The 16,066-nt window shown below is 40.7% G+C and overlaps 1 protein-coding gene across 4 annotated transcripts in view; it reads right to left on the bottom strand.

The window, feature by feature from the left end:
• The window catches only part of ABTB2 (ankyrin repeat and BTB domain containing 2), a 159,085-nt gene that overhangs the window by 122,426 nt on the left and 20,593 nt on the right, over positions 1 to 16,066 (bottom strand). The window contains exon 1 of one of the 4 annotated variants that reach the window (XM_072865773.1): positions 14,596 to 15,809. The exons of the other annotated variants lie outside the window; for them this stretch is intronic. Within the exon in view, the coding sequence (XP_072721874.1) occupies positions 14,596 to 15,460 (865 nt within the window). The 5' untranslated portion in view covers positions 15,461 to 15,809. Of the gene's footprint in view, positions 1 to 14,595; positions 15,810 to 16,066 lie in introns of those variants that run through there. 4 annotated transcript variants of the gene reach the window in all.

Here is a 16,066-nt window from a genome sequence, read left to right as displayed (position 1 = left end):
TGCAATCACAGAGCAGGTTTCTGACCAAATCACTCAATCTTTTTGAAGTCATCTACTGACCCCTTCCTCCATCCCAAAACTCATCTAGGTTTTAATCGCTGATCCATTTATCCACAGTACTCAAAAATCTCTGCAACAAGTTAACATGATTATAACGTAGTAAGCTCTCCTGATACCATTATGACTACACAGGGGATATTTAAGAAAGACACTGCACCAAGGAACTTAAGAGTCTAAATAAAGAATTGGTTCTCTTGTAAAATGAAAGTTGGGATTTTTGAGGGCAGGGGAGATGGAGAAGTTGGTTTATTTCTCTTTTTTCCCTGCTGAAAGACTTGCAGGAAAGTGAGGGCTTTTGTGTTGGCAAGGATTGGACACAGAGAAGTCGCCACTATTTACACACGGCAGGACAAAAATTTACACAGGACAAAAATTTACACACGGCAACTATGGAACAAGATGAGAGTTCACAGCAGTTCTCTAGTTGTGCAGGCATTTATACAGCCTCCTTCTACTCCTAAAAATGAGTAAAGGAGAGCCAATACTTCAACAGGAATCCATTTTGGTTTTGCTCCCTATTAAAACTTAATTTGATGCTCTTAACCTGTAGATCTGAATCCATAACATATTTCTTAGCATCCCCGGCATTCCGAAATGAACAATAGATGCAAGAAGTTTTTTTTAAATCATAAATTAAGGTCAAGCTAAGTGATTAATAGGTTCTTTAATGTGTTATGCTGATTTTGTTCCAAAATAAGCAGCTGCTTTATATAAACTGTTTCATTTCTCTTCAACAGCAAATCACAAAAAGTAGAAGAAATCACTCCCACACGAGTCTTTTAAAGCTCATGTTGTTCATCACATAACAAGCACAGAAAGTAACCTGTTGTCCCTGAACAACAGAAAAGCGTCCTCAGATAAACCAGTCCTATACAATGAATACTATACATTTTTACAGATATTCACTGAGCAAACTCCTTAGTAACAGTTAAGAAAATAGCAAGGTTAGGGCAGCAACTGATTCTTAATTCATATCCATATTCAGACCCAAAAGTCAAATTAGAATTTGTCTAACAATCCCTAATCAAGACAAATCATATAGAACTTTTCTGTCATCTTCTAGAAATCACTATGGGTGACAAACTCAGATGAAGTTAGCCCATGCAAGCTTCATGAATATTTTTAAGCAAGAAAGATTGTGTGTCCCCCCACAACTGGCTCAAGGGACTTGACAACAAAAGATCTTGTACCTCTAAGCAAAACACAGATTGAAAATACAAGTAACAGTAGCTTCTCACAATTGTGGAATATCAGAAGGAGCTATAATCCACAACAGATTGTTCAAATCAGCCTTACTCAATCACTCGAGCACTTCTTTGTTATGTACTCTCATCAGAGAAATACTTGGCAGTGTTCACATGTAAATCATCAGCAGCTTTTTGGATCACCTCTTTTAATGTAGAATCAGCTCAAACTTTTCAGAATTATGATGTTTCGCTAGAAAGCTTTTCAGAAATACAATGCGCTGCTGAAGACTCAGGCAGATGGCTTGGCTGAGACAGTTCGCAATTTGAAAATTGTCTCCAGTCAGATTTTCTTTAAAAAATAAAAATCAGCAAGTCTTTTTGAGATTAGATTACACACAAAAAAGCAGCAGTTACTGGAAGATACAGGATCATGAAATAGACTGCCTCATTCACTGATCCCAGCCCCAGGGTTAAATGCTACCCAAGTTATTTGATTTCTAAATGGGATTAATTGGTTGCTTCAGTCTCATTCTTGGCAGATACATCACGATTGCATCCAGCAATATTTGGCACTGTAACATGCAGACCTCACCTTACTCCTGTTCACAGTTCCACTCTTCCATGCAGCTGAAAAGGGACTACATACACAACTAAGGCAAACAGGAAGCAGTTCTTATGGCCAAATAAAAGCTACAGTTGGAAAATGCCCGGAGAACAAACCACCCTCTTGTATGGTTCCATTCAGTGAGAATTAAAAACCACAGATGGGCCTGTGAGAAAAAGATTTAGTTCAGGTTTTTGCCACAAGAAGTTTGCTGAGCTCCTATTCTCTCAGTCTAGAATGTGTCACTAGCATGACACTCAGTGTTGTTTTGTTATTTTTTAGTTAAGAAGCATCTTCTATACAATGACTAAATTAGCAACTGATGGAGAAATTATTCTCTCCCATCACCCGTCAAGGGAACAGAAGCTGACCAGTTGCACGCTACTCTTCAGACCACTGGAAGCTTTGCAAACAGTGAAGTCCATTACCTGTAGATTATTATGCTCACTCTCTCATTGACAGATAAGAAAACTGTTTGCTCTCCACAGCAAGTCACCCCAGTATTCCCTGTTTCAATCTACAGTTCAAAGAAAATATATTGATAACTCTGACCCTATGATCTACCCAGCGCTAGAAAGCGATCCAGCTCCGCTAACCAAACACCTTCTGTGTCCCCATCTCTTGACAGACCGTACACAGAGCCTCCCACGGCTATACTCTGAACTCTGTATGTTTGACTAGTACACAGAACCCAGGCCTTGTTCCCTGAAAACAAAAGCAAATCCCAAAGCAGTGGTGAGTCCGGGGTAGGAAGTGGAGGCAGGGGGCTTCTCTTCTGTTTGACATGCCACGACAAAACTTGGTGTGGTTACTTCACGTGTGTCAGGGGCCTGATTCTCCACTGCTTTACTCTTCTTTCAGACCAGCGTGGCCAATTAAGTGAGGGTTGAATCAAGCCCCTCATATATAAATGGATCATTTGAAGTTATACACGTTACTTTACATGGAAAAAATTCAAGCTTTTAAAAAATGAGCATATAAAATCTAGAAAGACATTTAAAGTGCGCGCGCACACACACAAGCCAGTTTTACTTTGCACTGCCTGTTCAGCAGAACAGATAGCCTGTTCTCTGACTCTCTTTTAACTGCAAACCTTATACTAGCTGTGTATATTTTGGACCCTTTCCCATCCTACCATGATTTCCTGTCTGAGTCTGCAGCCCGTGGCAACAGCAGAAAATTGGAGTGCAGGCTTTGCAGATGGTGGTAGGCCAAATGCCCTGTGCCAATTCAGTATCTTCTTCCATAACATATGCATTATCTAAGTCTTGGCTATATGGCAAGAGCTACCTTCATGCTAATAAGTTATATTCATTTTAATTTATAAATTCTGCTTGCCTTAGGGAAGCTCTGGCCTTCTGCAGTCAACATAAAAAACCACAATCACACAGCCTTACATATACATCATCATACTATAAAAGGAAAATTATATTCTGAACCCCTGTCAAGGTAGAAGAAATTTCACACAGTTTTATCACTCAATTCCAGCAGGTCACAGGTCACTCCAACTGTTTGAAAACAAAGCAAAACAGTCCCCTCCCCAAATTTATTGATGTGCAGCACATACATCATGCCACAAAATAACCCATGACAAAAGCTGCATTTCCACGTGTCTGCAACAAGAATACGAGACCCAAGATTATACATGCAGGGAAAAGGTGCCAGAAACAATTCCAGGGTTGCTTTCCACTGAGAAATGTAATGTTAAACATGAATCTTCCTCGAGTAGCTTTAATAACAGACTCTGCATCTGGCATTGCCCTAAGAGAATGGGGCCAGAAGAGTGATGGGGGGAAGTACGCACTTTTTTCAAGGAATAATATTAAGAAGAACACACCAGTCACCCACATCGCACTCACTGGCACAGCTACAAGACTACGTCAGTGTATAGATGCTTTAAATCCCCTCTGCCCCCAGCACACGTGACAGGACATCCAGGTTTTCCATGGAATGAACGGTCACCATCAAAGCTTCTCCCACCTCGAGGTGTAAAGCCCTGAAGTTTATTACAAAGTACTAAAACAAAACTGCCTCAGAAAAACATGTGGCCTCAATCCAAGTGATTTCAGCAGAAGAGCCCAGGCAACTGCTTCGGAAAGAATCCAGTCTTTTCTGATAAGCAAAATCATTCCTTTGCTATTGTCAGGAATTGCAGACTAAAATCCATCAGTCACTGCTTTGTTCCATAATGAAACTCTCTGGTGTCTCAGCACTGGTAAATAAACACACTCTATTTTTCCCCTTGAGCTTAGTTCACAACTCTCATCTATCTTCTTGACTTTCTGCCGTTCTCTTCTTCTGCCTACACCACATCAGGTAGAAGCATTGTTCAAAACTAAGAGATTCACCAACCTATTCCGGATACCGATCAAAACCCCATTAAAGCTAATGAAAGTTATTCCTTTGGCTCCAGCAAGACTAACCTTTAAGGTAAGCAGCACTTCTCATATGGATTCTGAGCTTGCTTTCAGTAGCAGTTCATTGACAATAATTCTGACAAATTTCCTACTTGATGATCTTACTGTCATCGCCCTCAAGTATCTTAGAAGCTCAAACAAAACTGATACTCACTCAAGCCAAAATTTCCATATACTGCCAAAGCGTAAGAGAACTTTTCATAACACTTCTTGAAAAAAGAGAGCCCACAGACAAGCTTTAGAAGTCTTTATATGTTGACAATAGAATGAAATGGTTTATTAAAAGCAACTAATAAAGATGTTATGCCTTGGTTTCCTACTATTATAGTTTTCCATCTTCTTCCCCCCACTCTAAGTTAAACTATCACTTCAGTGAAAATATCCAAAGACACCTTATAAATTTGATATAACAACTTAAAAGTACTAGAAACCATACTAGGACCATAATAAAACTGTATCAGTTCAACTCTGGAGTGATTTTTATGATCTCTAGACTAAACAAAACTGCCAGTGCAAGCTGAGCGCAAAACAGGGCGGGGGGTGGAGGAAAGATAACATTCAAACCAAAGAGCAGAAATTCAATGTGCAATTAACCAGAAATTATATCCACCCCCACAAAGGAAATACATTTCATTATATATTATCTCTTATATTATTACAGCATACATATATCCCTAACATTTTGGTTAGACCTGTGGTATTACCTCAGGAAATCGCACAAAAACTGCAACAGAAATAAAAAGGAAACCTCTCAACCATTTGTGATGCAGAAATAGATGAGCACTTCTGAGGACAAGTTTACAGTGTGCACCAGTCCGTTAATGCTTCTCATGACTCACATCACCAATTCTTCCCAAACTCAGCACACAGTAAAAGCACTTCAAAAAGACACCTCTGAAGTCAACGCTCCAGCATGAATTGTACAGAGGTGTGCTCTCTGCCTGCGTCTGTGCATACCTACCACAGAAACACCACACCAGCTCATGCCCCTGTTCCTCACAAGCCACAGCAGCATCCCGACACCGCTTCCTCACCCATCAGGGAAGGCCGAGACCCACACTATTTCGGGTTAAAAGAAGCTGCAGGCTCATCAGTGGATCATCCAAGTGGAATCAAAATCTGTCGAACTGTCTAAAAGCAACTGGAAAACTGGGGTTTTGCTTTAATGTACTAGTTTTGACATCAGTCTGTGCTGCATGGAGTCTTGGGTGGTCATTTAAATAAAACAAGCAAACAAGAAATTGATTTCTACTAAATTCTATTAGAACATCTGCACGTTTATCTTTTTAATGTATAAGTCCCAGCATAAACACATAGTCATATTTTCTTCTTTATTCTCCAGGGCCCTGGCAACAGACTGCAGATTGGGTTAGAAATGAAAGTAACAGAAGTATCCAACATGAACTGTAATGTTATAAACACTAGAGAATGGGACAAGCAGATTATGTCTTCCGTAGTGTTCCTTTCCTCTCATCCCTAAAATACCATAAACAACATTTACTTTGATCATGCACAGCCCCATAGCAAATTTATCAGTTGTATAAATCTACATGCATCAACTGAAAAGCTGGTCTGAAATGTTTATTTGGCTTCAGTTCTTAGTCTCTAGCCCATGATTATACCACAAATACCCTTAATCATCTCAAGCATTTTGGTGTCACTACACAAAAACTACAGCAATTACTTAAGCACATTTTCCACAGTTTTCCTCTTTTTTTGCTTATGTCAAGACTTTTTCATTTTTTTTAGACAGGGAGAGTCTCCTGATAGACTGCTGTGGCACTGTAACACTACAAAAAAGCATCACTTTGGTCACTTGGAAACTTCTCTAGCTTTTTTCTAATTCTTTAAAAAAATAAATTAAAAATAATCAAGGCTTAGATTTCAATTTCACTTTCAAAAACGTAGCAGAAAGCTTGTCAAATAGCTGACTTGATACTTGTGCACAAGCAAACAAATGGAGATGCATATTCTCACTGTAAGACAGCCTAGTTAGTGTAGAGAGAAAGCCTCACATGAAATACATGAACGATGCACGCTGACCCAAGATGATGAAGAAGATGCTTTACCTTCTACTGTCCCTATCACTCCACAGCCTGAAAGCACTTTACACAGATGATTGAACAAAACCTTGCAGCATCCTCCAGAAGCTGGTATTTTGCTCAATTCAGACGTGAAACAGGTTAAGTAGCCTGGTGAACATCAAACAAGTTTTAAGAAAGAAATGGTCCAGGTGTAATAATTAAACAACCAGAACAAAACAGACAAGTGCTCAGGCTTACAACTAATCTGTGAGTTGTCTGGGTCAAACCCATACAAAGAACACCAGACAGTTTTTGCTTGGTCGACAGGAAGAAGGTGAGTACATTCACAGCAATCCCTGTGACCCGATTTAATGATTCTCACAGGTTACAGTCCACAATCTCGGCTTTGTTGAATGTCTATTTCAAAGAAATGTTTCACGTTAAGATCGTAGTAAAGACGAATCCAAACAACTGCCTCCTAGAGGACCACCACAAAAATCATCAGCTAGACTATAGTTACTGAAATCACATCGTTAAGTAACAGGTTTTGAGCAGATGAGGAGGAATTTTACAATTCTAAGGAACTTTCATCTGCAAGTAACACATAAGCAAGTAGGTTTTAATAGACAAGGATCTTATAGCTCCGAATTCCATTTAACTTGAATTGAAAGGACTGATCCTTAGTTTCCACTCCTGAAGATGGCAGCAGTTACAGCATACCCTTCCCTCAGAAGTTACTTTCACACTATTAATTCTATCCCACATATTCCATGCTCACAAAAGCTGCAACCACCACCCCAGCAGGCTGCAAGCAGACACTTTAATTATAGGTTGACAAACAACCCTCAGCCATGCCCTGCCCATAGCTGGCCTGTCCCAGCGCTGGTTTCTCCTTGCTCCAGTTGCCAAGCATACCATGTCACACCCGCTGTAGCCAACATTTCCTAAGGACCAGAATGAGCTCACAGTCCCAGCTTGGTTTGTGACTTAAGTCAGAAGGCAAGTCTGGATGCGTCTGGGTGAAAGGAACAAACCTTCCAGTATTCGTGCATCCTTTCCTCTTTCTGTTATTGCTTTCTTGTCATAAGGCCTGCACTGCCAACAAGAAGACTCCATTTAAAGGGCTCTCCTCACTCATAAATGCACAACTCTGAATCCTTAATTTGGACTTTCAGGCTCTCAAAGTCCAGAAGGTCTTTCTTTTTAAATGTAGCTCTCATTCTGTAATGGAAGGAATCGGAGTTCTGTTGAAATATTTTTGTCCCAATTTGTAAACGAAGAAAGGATGAAGCCATCCTTGTACTGGTTTTACCATCGCCTCAGGCTTCCTTAGATTTAACCAAATGTCTTGTTAGGCACTTATGTCCAAAATAACATGTAAATTAATCCCATTAAAACAAGACTGGCATCAGAAATGATTGTTATTCTTTTGTTTATCAGCCTGAATTCTCATAGTTCAATGTGAGCAAATGGATTTTTCTTATGTTGAGTTACTGGTGGAGTAGAACTTAGTCAATGAGAGAGGTTTTTCTTCATGTCCAGAGCGTTAGACTGCAAAGCAGGACTTCTGAGCCTGTAACAGTGCGAAAGTGTTTATAAACAAGGTCCACATATATTAACTTGAAAAGCTTAGCATTGACTAAATGCACAGTGAGAGCTAAAACGTAAACAAAGAATTATTTTGAACTTGTTTCCAAACATTCAGAAGAATAAAGATTGCTGAGGGATTTGCTGGGCCCTGCTGAGCATCTAGTGGTTTTATTGTGCTTAGAAGCCTCTGTTTCTGTTCTTTTGAATTCTGCTGGCACAATGGACAAATTGCTCAAGATAAACACCTGTTCATTTTACTTTAAGAAAGGACAACATAGCAGCTTAGTGAAGACCATAGGATTAATATTACCTTTGGCCTTATTTTTCCATTTTCTTGCATTGCTGTAAGATGAGTTCTTTTTAAAGATGAACTTACTTCTAGTTCAACATTAAGATCTTGGGTTGAAGCTTCCAAGAGCAAACAGGCACTTTTGAGCTTCAGTTCTTTCTGAAGTTACTTAAGTGCTTGAGTCCTAAGCCCATGCCCCTCTGCAACTTGGTAATTGCATAATAAGTGAATGTTATACAGTCTATCGTAAATAAGTATGTTCAGTACTTTACTTCTTACATTTCATATGACAGAGGGCTTTATAAGCTTAAACATTTCCCTTGCACTGTTGCATACCCATGCATTACAACACCAAGCTAGGGAAAGGGACAGAAAAATGAAACAGATAAGGAAGCAAGCTCTAAATGGACCATTAACTAGACTAATTGAATCATACCAGGTACATGAGCAGAAATAAATTATTACAACATGAAAATGTTACAACAACATTTTTCAGTGTATAAAAAGATCTTTCATCTCAGCCCCCTTATCAAAGCATGATTCATTCAAAACTCATTGCCACCCTATGTTACTACTGCAATTAATTTTAGAATAGCTCCAAATTAGGTAGGATTAAGATTTCAAAACAGCTAGCATATATACAATATCCATACACTGGATGAGTGCTGATCTCAAGAAAGAGGAGGCAATTTGTAATGCTAGAGATCAGTTTGGGAAGTTCACTGACAACCACCAACTCTTCCCAGATCAGATGAGGTTAAGTTTCAAGTCACATGAGAAAGTAAATGGGGCACATGAAAAAAAAACCAAGCCACCCACACACCACTCTGGTGGCTCAGTTCAGAAAGACTAGCTGACGGTATGCTGTAAGATCTTCAAACTGGAAGTGAGACAATTTAATGTCAATTATTCCAATATCAGAAGACATGGCATCAACCATATCCAATTTTATTATTAAGAATACAAACACTCAAAGCTCATTCCTCATTTTCTACAGACACACAAAAAAAAAAAACATGCTAGAGCACCCCAAATATCCAAATATTGCACAGGTGTTCACTGCTAAACTTTGAGCTCAAACAGATTGATTTTTCACCTGAAAAACATTTAAAAAACCAAACACACACCTGTTATAACTTAGGGTTTTAGAGACCAAGGATAAAATTCTGTCCTGGTCTCAACAGTATTTGCTCAGTTCAAACCCCTGGCTTTAGCAGCAACAGACTGCAGCCTCGACACAACAGGTCACAGACTTCTCTCCCAGAGGTTCCTTCTTCACAGGCCTAACTTCTCAGTTGCACAGGGATAAGCTGTCACCAACACCAGTTCCACTTGAAATCCAAATCTCAGCATTTGCTGCTAGTAGTTATATGCTGAGGGAGTTCCAGCACTTGCTCTTGAACCAACTGAATTGAAAGGACCCAAATTTCATTGCCGTGGTGTAATATCAGCAATTTGAAGGATTAATTTAAGACAACACTATTACTCCATTAATGAAGTTTTCCTTTACTATCACTAAATGAAATATATATATACACACACACAAAACCCACTATAAGGGAAAAAAAAATAGGCATTTTAGCTTTACTTGATCTTACCTTTTAACATAAGCAAGATGCATATCTGCAGATGTTTGTATTTTTAATTGTGCATCTAGCGGTTTGCGTCTGTAGGAGAGGTGAGCATGTATATACAAGCACTAACATTTAGGCTTAAAGAATTTGTCCCTGTGGGTTTGTGGATATAAATACAAGTTCTTGAATGTGTAGGAGTAGAAGCACACAAGGTATGCTGGGCGTACATTTGTGCAGAGGTGAACAAAGCCATAGTTCAAATAGGATCACAGCTACGACCAGCTCATCTAACATGGAAATGTGCACAGAGGTGTATCGTATTCCTGCCCAGGAACCCCAGTAAGCAACATTGCTTCAAACTACTGCTTCAGATACAATGACACAGAAGACAGAGGTGTTTGATTTTTTTTTTTTTTAATGATTTGCAAACCACCTGTGGTACTGCTGTACTAGCCTTGTACTTCTACTCAGCTTAGCTTATCGATTGCACTTGCAGCTCTCTTCCCCAAAATGCACCCCTTCCAACATGCAGTTTTTTCCTGAATAGTTGTGAAGCTGATAGCTTACTAAAATTGATGAGGCTCTTTATGAGCACAACAGTTTGTTTGGTTCAGATAACAAAAGGACATTCTATTTACTGAAATGTCATAAATTTTTTTTCATGCTGGATTTCAGTACAGTACCATGACTACACTGAAATAAAAAAAAGTTATTTCAGACCATTTTGATAACCATAAATAGGAATTATTATAATGGCATAGCTCTAAAAAATCCTCAATATTAAAATTAGCTATAATTTTAACTTATATTAGTGCAGTGAGAAATATAAAACAAAATAGGGTTAGTTAGTGATATTAAATCCAAAGTCCATGCTTGACGCTTGGTAGGGTGTGCCACAGTGTTCAGTATCAGAGAGAAGAAAATTCATCCCTGGTCTAATTTCATCACGTCCAAATCATTCCCTCCCACCGTGAGGAAAGGTTACTCATTTTCCCCCTCAACCCCTTTCTAAGAAAAATGTCACAAGACACAAGTAGAGCTTTCGGATTCTGTTTCTACTACTCATCAGCTGAGCAAATCAACAGGCTAATTCGTAGATTAGTTTATCCACAGAGAGCTTCAAGTGTTTCAGTTAAGAGGTATATGAAGAAACAGTATTGTTGAATGCCAAGTTGAATGCCACCCCCCCTTTTTTCTTTTTTTGCAAAAACATCTGTCAACACTTACATCTACAGAACACCAGGATGTGCTGATGCATTAAATAGCACAGCAGGTATATTGGCTGTCGCAGGAGGGCTCGGCAATAACCAGATAGTTAAGTACAACATCAGTGCTGTAGCCAATAGGGCAATAATATCAAAACATATTTGCAGTGCTGACAGTTCAGATTCTAATGAACCACGCACCAGTCAAACACAGGAACATCAAGTAAAATAATCACATTTCCAAGGTACGTTCATATTTCTCCTCATCTCCCAACAAACATTTTAAATTAATAGACTCTAATATTCCAAATTAGAATGTCTCAAAATCCCTGTGAAACTAATGGATGCATTCTCTACTTTCGCTGTATCAAACCAATGCATATCATGTATCTCCATCTAAATAAACATAGAAAATAAAACATGTATTCCAATTTACGTGACTTTTTTTTTTTTTTTAACCTTCCAGTTGCTATGTTGTTCAGTAGCTGCTTCTCATTTTTGCTGGTTTTGTTTCATTTTCGTTCCAGCTTGCATTGCATTATTTTTGCAACATCCCACCTAAACTCTGTCTGAAAAGACTTTGCCCTTGGAGGCATTAACACACCCAGAGAGCTTTACAGAACTCTTTATGGCCACAAGCTCAGATGACGTTCCTCCTTTCAAGGCAGAAAGACTAAGTCCCAAGCATGAAGTCAGAACTCACACTAACAGCAGAAAATGTCTCACAGAAGCAGCAAATAGTTGATTAAAGAACAGCTTCACAGAAAGGGTGAATAAATAAATAAGCCACAGATTATTATTTATTTATTTTAAAATAATACTAAAATTCCCCTTCAGCATTTACAGAGTTTTAAACTTCACCATTCACACACCAGGTGTTGACTAAAACATGTTGTTACTATACAGAATATTAAAATTTCAGCCTCCAAAGCCTTAAGAACAGTGACTGGACTACTGTCTTTGATGGGAGATTAGTCACTGAAGAAATACAGGTCTAAATCTCAGTCTCTTGAGAATTTACGAAGATTTATGTATTTACTTACTGTTTCTTAGACTCCAAAGAAGCATGCTATCCTGATCTAATAATGAAAATTGCATTCAATAGATCATAATGCCAGAAAGGTCCATTATGATAATCCAGAGCAATCTTCTGCATAGTACGCTGCCATGGATTTCATCCAGAGATTGCAATGCATGACTGGAATTAGAACTTAACCTCTAAGTGCTTTTTATCTCTAGCATCGAACTCAGTGCTATAAAACAAAACCCAACAAACATATGCCAAGTTCGCAATTTACAAGTACTCCATTAAAATGTTCTTACTATAAAAGAAAAAAAAATGACAGTAAAGCAAGTTTTCCTGTTCCTTATACTGGAATAAATGCAGCTATTTTACCGCTAGATCTACCTCAGATTTAAATTAATGTAAAAGACAAGATCATTTGAAAGCACTGTGGAGAATGATGTGAATACTACTAATTTACAATTCCTACAGGGAGAAAGAATAAAGAAGTTATTTCAAGCTTTCTGCATCCATATAAAACCATTTGTGGTCTTACAACTGCAAGAAAAGCCATTTGGAAGATTCACTGACTTGTGTCAGGTAAAATACTAGTGACAGATTGTCACAGGAAATCACAGGATACCTTCATGTGCAGTTTTATTCAATTTTCAGACTTAAAAAATGCATTCAATTATTGACAGAATTGATCTGACAAGAACAACAAAAGAGGCAACAGAAGCCAAGCCTTCTGTGGCCAGTGACTGCTTGGTATTACACTATACAAGCGTTATCATAACTCACCATTTGGTGGTTTGAATATTTATAAGTATTTCCCTGCACAGTCACTCATGTTTCCATTGAACACCAGCTTCCATTCATTCATTGCAATTTTTCCAAGAAGGAGATTTCTCTTAAGAAAAAAAAAGCTCCATGAGGGACTGACTCTTCCTCTCCATTTTACACACAGAACCTGTGTGGCAGAAGCACTGAGCAGAGAACAGCTGAAGTGCGTGTTTTATATTACAGAATCACAATATTTTACACCAGCTTTCCTGAATAAGGAACAAGAGAGGGAACCGAGTCCTCTTTTTGGACCTGGTGACAAATACTCCCATGGTACACAAAGAATTATAACAAGTGTTTTGGCAGATGACAAGACATCCCCTTACCTTTATAGTCCTCCATTAAAGAGCTTGTAGTTAAAAAAGTAGATGTCTATGTTTGACTTTTAAAGTTACCGTTATGTCCTGTACCTGTGCCAAGAGCACATCCCAAAGGGCTCCTCACATTTATTTCACATACATTTAGTAACACTGTCAGTGGACAGAGGGCAGACAGAGTGCACAAGAGAGGTTTTGCGAGCACCGTAAGAGCAGCCATCCTCTTACGTTGTAATTTGAACCAGGCTGACCCACCAGGGACAGCCACTGCACCTATCTACTAGCGATCTGAATTGTGACATTACTGCTTTGGTATAGGATAACCACAGGAAATCAATGCGTCCAAGGAGCAGAAGTTGAGTCAGCCCTTCTCTGACAAAGTGTTTCATTACTAACATTCACCTAAGGTATGTTTTTTCCCACAAAGAAAATCCACTCCTTTAGTTGTGTCTCATTATAAGATTATCTCTTGAAGAGGACCCAAGCCACTTGGTTTTATAAAGAGTTAAATCAGAAAGGTATTATGCATAGAATATCTGACCGTAACGATGAGGCCAGCAAAAGTCACGAAACTGTGTGTAGTACACAGAATAGTTCTCTAAACTGAATGTTTCTTTAAGTTTTCCATGGAAAAATATGGTACTCCTCAGTGTAACAATGCAAAATAAACAGTGCAACTTCTTAACAGAACTGTCATGACTTAAGCCTTTCAAATTGCTCCTCAGTCTCATAGGAAGATGCCAACATTCCTCTATCTGCTTATTTGCTTAACTGTTCAAAAAGTCTGCTTTCTAAACAAATTACAGAGGTAAGTATCTTAATGCTATGTTATTCTCATTACTGAGGCACCATCCTACGTACTCACTTTGGCAAGCCAAGCACAAGCTCTTGTTTATTGCAGGAGTGTAATTACAACACAGGTTTCTGCTAAACTAGAAAGAAGTCTAAGTAACATGTAGTTGTAAGGTTTTGCTCAGAAACTGAATTTTACTACCGCAAAGAAAAAAAATTAATGTTGTTTTCCCTCTCCAGGCTGCATGTGGGAATAGCATCTTTAAGATGAAACTGCAAGGTACTCACTGTAATATAAATTTTGGTTAAAAACAATAGGGGTATTTTCTGCAGAGCAGCTTGTAAAGGACGTTTCATCTTATGGTTACAGAGAGGCATGTTTACACACCAGTTATAGTAAAAATGCTCAAAACGGCAGCTGGTAGAAAGTCAGGAGACATTTGATAAGCCAACGGGGCTTGCTTTCCCACAGCCTCTGCACCTTTTATAAACTGGTACACCTTAAGAGTAGAGCAGGATCATTCTTGCCTGGTAAAACCGTCATGTCTGCTTTACACACACACAAACCACGACCAAGATGCAATTCAGATGAAAAGAAAAACCAAAAAAACCCCAAGTCCACAGAAATCAACAATTTTACTGTAAAGCTCGCTGGTATGAAGATTAGCAATCGTAAAAGCTGGATCTTACCATTAGCATTTTTCCCACAGATGAGATGTTCATAAGGCTGCAACACTCCCCAAAGTTCAGCATCGTTGTTGATAACCATCTCCAGGATTTCAGCTGAGATCTCCCCTCCTCCACCATCTGGGCTCTGACTTGCCAAAACCCTAGCCTTAATCTCTTCTACAAGGTTTTCCATGCAAGCAGTTAAAGAGATGGCTGCATATTCATGGATCCTAACCGAGATCCTAGTGTCCACCATCCACCTGAAAAACCTCCCCACTGAAAAGGTGAGGCCGCATCTAGCTGATTTACCTTTCCTCAGTCCGTCTCCAGCACTCATGCTGTACAGAGAGAGAGCCTTGACAGTCGCCAAGACACAGCTTTCTGACAACGACCAGCTCTGGATGAGCTTGATAGCGCTCTGCACCTCAAACCTGGTGCACTTGGAGTGCATCACGCTGAGCCGCTGAGCTTCCCTGGAGACCCTGATCAAGGCGCGCCTCAGTAACTGCGAGAGCCGCCTGACAGCTTCCTGAGAAAAGATTCTGGTATTGCCATCTCCCTTCCCTTTTCTGAGTATTTTTCCAATGTCTTCATCAGTCCAAGGGTACTCCTCTAGATCCGGCAGCTTAGGACACTTGGAAAAGATATCTGCAACCTCGGGGTCTTCCGGCAGGACAGTGTTCACGGTATCCCAGCTGTTATTCCTACTGTTCATGGAGCCCGAGTAGTACCACCAGTTGCCTCTGTGCTGAGAAGAGGTGAAGGCTTGGGAGTTGGACTTGGAAGAAGAGAGACTAAGGGACCGGCAGGAATCCCCTGCCCCATAACCAGAGTCCAAAGTTAAATCCTCCAGGGTCTTCAGAGTAGAGCTGTATATCCCAGCCATAGGAAAGACGGGTTAAGCCAACCGCAAAGAGCGCGAAAGGTGAGGCTGGGACAGATCCCTCCTGCGCCTACCGAGCCAGAGCCGCCCGCCCCACCAGCGGCGCGGCAGGATTTGCAGCACGGCGGGAAGGAGCCCTCCCCGCACGCCGGCTCCGCCGAGGGCCAGCTACCTCCATCCCGCAGGGAGGCTGCGCTCAGCCATCTTCTGCCTCGGGAGGGACGGCTGGCGGCAGCCGGCGGTGGAGAGCCCCGGCGCGCCGGGCCGCCTGCTGCCCGGGCAGGGCGCGGGGCCCGCGGAGGGCGCGGGGCGGCGGCGCGGGGCGGGGCGGGCTCCGCGCGAGCCGCTCGGCGGGACACTTGGCGGCGGCTCCGACTCAACTTCTCCGCCGCAGGTCTGCCGGGCGCCCCGCACCGCCGCATGCAAATGACCTGCGGGGGCAGCACCAATCAGCGACACCGACGGAGGCCGTCTCCGCCAGTGAAATGCGAGCTGGGCGGGTAGTATGCAAATAGCGCCGGCAGGGCGGGGGAAGGAGGGGCGAGGGGAGGCGAGGGCAGCCGGGGAGCTCCGCCGGCTCCCGGCACCGGGCCGCAGCGAGCGCTTCGC

This window comes from Ciconia boyciana, chromosome 6 (assembly GCF_034638445.1).
Source record: "Ciconia boyciana chromosome 6, ASM3463844v1, whole genome shotgun sequence".
NCBI lineage: Eukaryota > Metazoa > Chordata > Aves > Ciconiiformes > Ciconiidae > Ciconia > Ciconia boyciana.
This window is presented reverse-complemented; position numbering and strand designations above follow the sequence as displayed.